This window comes from Mesitornis unicolor, unplaced genomic scaffold (genome assembly GCF_000695765.1).
Source record: "Mesitornis unicolor isolate BGI_N332 unplaced genomic scaffold, ASM69576v1 scaffold884, whole genome shotgun sequence".
Lineage (NCBI taxonomy): Eukaryota > Metazoa > Chordata > Aves > Mesitornithiformes > Mesitornithidae > Mesitornis > Mesitornis unicolor.
The window spans coordinates 18,455-22,828 of NW_010181823.1; the positions used below are offsets into that span (position 1 = coordinate 18,455).

General features: G+C 38.2%; 1 protein-coding gene across 1 annotated transcript in view; it reads right to left on the reverse strand.

Annotated features, from left to right (window-relative positions):
* Positions 1 to 2,867, reverse strand: part of TBC1D2B (TBC1 domain family, member 2B) — a gene marked incomplete at its 5' end in the record, with an annotated part of 14,013 nt that extends 11,146 nt beyond the window's left edge. Inside the window, 3 exons of the mRNA XM_010183530.1 lie at positions 1 to 167; positions 1,502 to 1,728; positions 2,710 to 2,867. The exon at positions 1 to 167 is cut by the window's left edge and continues 244 nt beyond it. Of these exons, the coding sequence (XP_010181832.1) occupies positions 1 to 167; positions 1,502 to 1,728; positions 2,710 to 2,867 (552 nt within the window). The remainder of the gene's footprint in view (positions 168 to 1,501; positions 1,729 to 2,709) is intronic.
* Between the last annotated feature and the right edge of the window lie 1,507 nt (positions 2,868 to 4,374).

The following is a 4,374-nucleotide window of genomic DNA, read 5'->3' on the forward strand; positions in this document are numbered from 1 at the left end:
TTTTCTAGACTTAACTTTTCCAGCTGGTTGTTGAGACCCAAAATCTGGTCATCTTTTTGGTGCAATAGCTCTAATTTGTCTTTGGGAACCCCCTCACAAAGACGGCTTGCAAAATATTTATCATATTGAGAAGATCGGACTGTTTGCTGCAGAAGTCGCACGAGTTCCTGAGAATTTTAAAAAAGAAAGATTGTAATGAAGTTTTAAGCTTTATAATTTAGAAATCTCATGTCAAGCAAAAGAAAGCTTATGAATGAATTTTGCATCTGAATCATCAGCTCATGGTGTTTTAAGGAAAAGGAAACACTTGCATGACATTTCTACCAAGCCAACACCCTACAAGGACTGGCCTATATAGATGGCTTAAATATCTTTCACTGAGCTAAGGATCCCACCTAGAAAGGCTACAACAGGTTTGGGAAGAGTAGCTGACAGCTGTGGCACAGTAACTGCTTGGAAGCTAAAAAACGCTTACTGGCAAGAAGCTCCATTGTAAGAAGATAAACAGGAAGAAAACTTAAGCCAAAAAAATTAAGAGGTGGACATTACAGAATGGAAAAGAGAAAGCTAACTAATTGCTCTCTTCCCTAACAGACAAAGAAAATTAAAAAAAAATACACACTGCTTTGCAAAAAAAGGAAGTATTTGGAAAGCCATTCAGAAAAATCTTGCCACCAAATCAGCCATGTAATTTAGCTGGCTTGCCACAAGGGAGAAATGAAGTTTCTGTGGTCTTTGCAAAAAAAAAAAAGACAGCTTCAAAAGACTCTGAACTAGAACTTTTTTTTTTCTGAAAACACATATAACAATAACAACCTTTTCATCTTCTATTCCCTCACACTAAAATAAGGACCAGTATCTTTGCTACTGGGATTGCATAGATCCTGGACAATTACAACATTTATTCCCTTGCATGAAAGATGCATGTGTTTCGCTTGAGCAGTCATGGGTACACGTGCATAAGAAGCTGATTTTTAAGGTAGCTACACTGAAAGTAAAACCCCATCTGATTCCTTGCTGGAATGAGATCTTACTATGACATTCAAGAATTGAAGGCTGTTACAGGTGCAGTTTGAATGAGGGGGTGGGGAGGGGTCTCAGTCCCCATTTCCCCACCCTCTCCTCCAGAATTAAAAGAAACAAAACTACATAAAAAAGGAGAAGTTCCTGAGGAACTGCAAGTACTAACGGCAAAAGAAGCTATGATTATCCGCTAGGATCCCAGCAGACACTGGGAAAGCTCACTTCAGAGAAGACAGATATACACACCAAGTGAATAAGCACTGTGCAAAAGAAGGTCTTGTTCAGGGATCTAATCTTCAACAGATGCAAAATTTGGTCCTTCTTGTTTCAAGGCTTTTTGCAAACAAAGGTTCATTTAGCACCATTATTTTATAACAACCACCCAGCTCTTAATGCAGCTAAATGGCCATAAAGGGTAAACTCGCAATCACCTGCCAGATCATTTGCTTTTGTGAACTTTGCCTGTAGGCTTAATTACCTTTTGGCTCAGAAGATCTTTCTTTAACTTCTCCAACTCTTCTTGCTGGCTTTGATACTTCAGTTGCAGTTCAGAGACTAGTTTGTTGCCATTACCAGAATACCACTCAGTTGGAGAAGAATCACTGCTATTCCGGTTTTTGCTTGATCCAATCATGTCTTTTAACGGGCGCCTTGTCTTGTGCGGAATGCGGCCAAGATCGAATGGAAAAGCTGAACTAGTCAGTCCTGCATAAAACAATTTCTTCTAGTTCAGTTCACTTAGTAAAAAGGCATTTCAAAGCATTCAGATTTCCTTTTAAAAATATGGTCATTAAAATTAGAATCTAAGCGACATTTAAACAGCCCCATACAATAGCATTAAACAGGCTTCATTTTCCAAGTCGCTTCCTTTGGTGGGAAAAGTATATAGCTCAACATCTTCTCCCCTCTCAGATAAAAGATTCAGCTCATAAATTGTGAAATAAGACATGATGAGGACTTCACAATTTATTACAGAAAAGAAAAAGTACTTTGCTTCAAATAATTAACAGCTCAGAAGTGATCAGAGCAAAAACGACACTGATACCACAACATACTGCTCTTTTAAGAGGCATTCAGTGTAAGGTTTCACCTTCATTTATCCACAGGAGTATTCTTAGAGAGAAGGATGTTTTCTAACAGATTTAAACACTTGGATGTTAGCTAACATGCTATTAAGGAGCTGTAAAAATGTCTTCACAAGGTTATTCCTGACATTGGTCAAGTGTGAGAACCAGTTACAATGCACAGATGAGCTATCGCTGCATATGCATCCCTCCTTTTTTCCCCCATTTCAGAAGCAAGGCAATATAACACGTATACACATACTTTAGAGTCTAAAAGCAATTCTGCTTCAATGGGTAACACTCAATTGAGTAATCAAAAGCCTCAACATTTCCCCACATACTCTAACTTCGCAACTCAAGTGACAAAATTAGAGATGGTGACATGCTCAAGGAACCTGAAACAATGGACAATGAGGCTTTGGACTTATCCTATTGTATCCAAATGGCAGGGGACTCCAAACACATCATAAGGAAGTGATTTTTTTAAAGTATTTACAGAGCTCTGGATGTGGTTTGAGAAGAAAAGATAAAAGTTTCCACTCATTTCCTCGAGACAGACATAACAGTACACTATACTAAAGAAGGTAAGGTGTACGTTCCCCTTCCTTCTTCTCACTTCTACCTTTACTTCCTTCTGTCAGGTTTTTCCTCTTTTCTTCCAGGGCCATCGAGTCCTCCAAGTCTTTTGGGGTTGGATCCAGCAATTCCCACTCTTCAGTAGTATAAAATATGCTCTTGCGGTTTTCGTTATTTCCTTTTCTTAAGGAGGACATTGAATTTCTGTACAAAAGACAGCAGGGAAAGTGAAGAAGATTTCACTGTTTTGCGTTCTTTTTATAAAGGGGTCTTCAAGACAACCACTGCAGCTGAAACAGTGCAAACTAAGAATAAGCTAAAACCCAGAGAAAACCAAATAAAATCTCAAAGAAAATAAAGCATATCCTACTAAACAGCATCTGCTAGCAACAGTGCTACATTTCAAAAACAGAAGAATTGTGTCACTTTAACACGATATGAACATCTAGGAGATCACTACAGTGTTTTGTGTCATCCTCTGTTTTATCCTTGTTTTGGCAGTGGGGAAAAACCAAACCAAAACAAAATTAGTATTCAGAAGCAGCAACTCTTTATTGCTCAGTTATTGCAGCTTAGAGCTTTAGGATAACTGCCAAGCATTAAACAGAACAGCACGCAGTCCAAACACATGTGTTATATAGTTTCATTTTCTGGATTAATGTCAAACTCTGGATCATCCAAGAGACCTGCTGTAGCTGACGACAGACTCCTTAGCAGGCTTCCTTTCCTAAGGCGGAAAAATGCCAATGATCTGCAAGAACATTTCAGAGGCACCCTCTAAACTCCAGTCAGGTAATTCTACAGGAGAACAACCCGTTTCACCAGCAGGATGAAATTACTCTACCCAGATTCCCCTCAACCTTCACACAATCAGAAAAGTTAAAGTTCCTACTTAAATCCATGAGTATTAATATATTGTAAAGTCTCTGTTCGGCTACAGAAGGAGATCCTACATCAATTCCTATGAATGCGTTTAATATTTGAGGTATAAAGTTGTAAATCTACTCAGTATCTCAGCATTTTCTACACAGTCTGTGTAAGACAGAGACCTGCAAAGATGTTTTCACTCAGCCACATACTCTTCTTACTGTTCAAATCTCAAACTAAGTAATACACATTACACCTTCAAGATCATTTGATTATTCTTGCAGCTTCACAGGAGATTTAACATCAGATCAAACTGAACTTCAGGCTAATCATTATGCCATGCAGAATTCCTGTTATCTGCTGAACTGATTAATATTCAAATATAATGTAAAAATAATCCTAAAGGTTGTTACTGAAACCATTTCAACAATCAATTTGCAAACTTGACTAAGATTGAATTATACTACATGCTTAATCTTCTTCCAGACAGAACTACAATTTTTGTTGTGAGCAAGAAGCCTCGTTTCACTGTTCAGACCTTCTGTCCAAATTAAATAGATCAAATTGAGTGATGGCTGACATACTTTCCAGGGCATCCAAAATTAGTAATTATCACCTGGCACCTCTACAGCTATTCTCTGAAAAGAGGCTGATCTCTTATCATGCAGCTCCGCAACTGCCTGCTCTGCTCTTGCTCAACTTCACTATTTAAAGCTTGTCTGAATACTACCTTTCAAAGCTTGAAAAATCACAGGGAACAAGAAGTCAAATAACTTCTAAAAAAGCTTCTCCAAAAGCTGCTGTTAGGCCCATGAATCACAGAATCATAGAATGTATTGGGTTT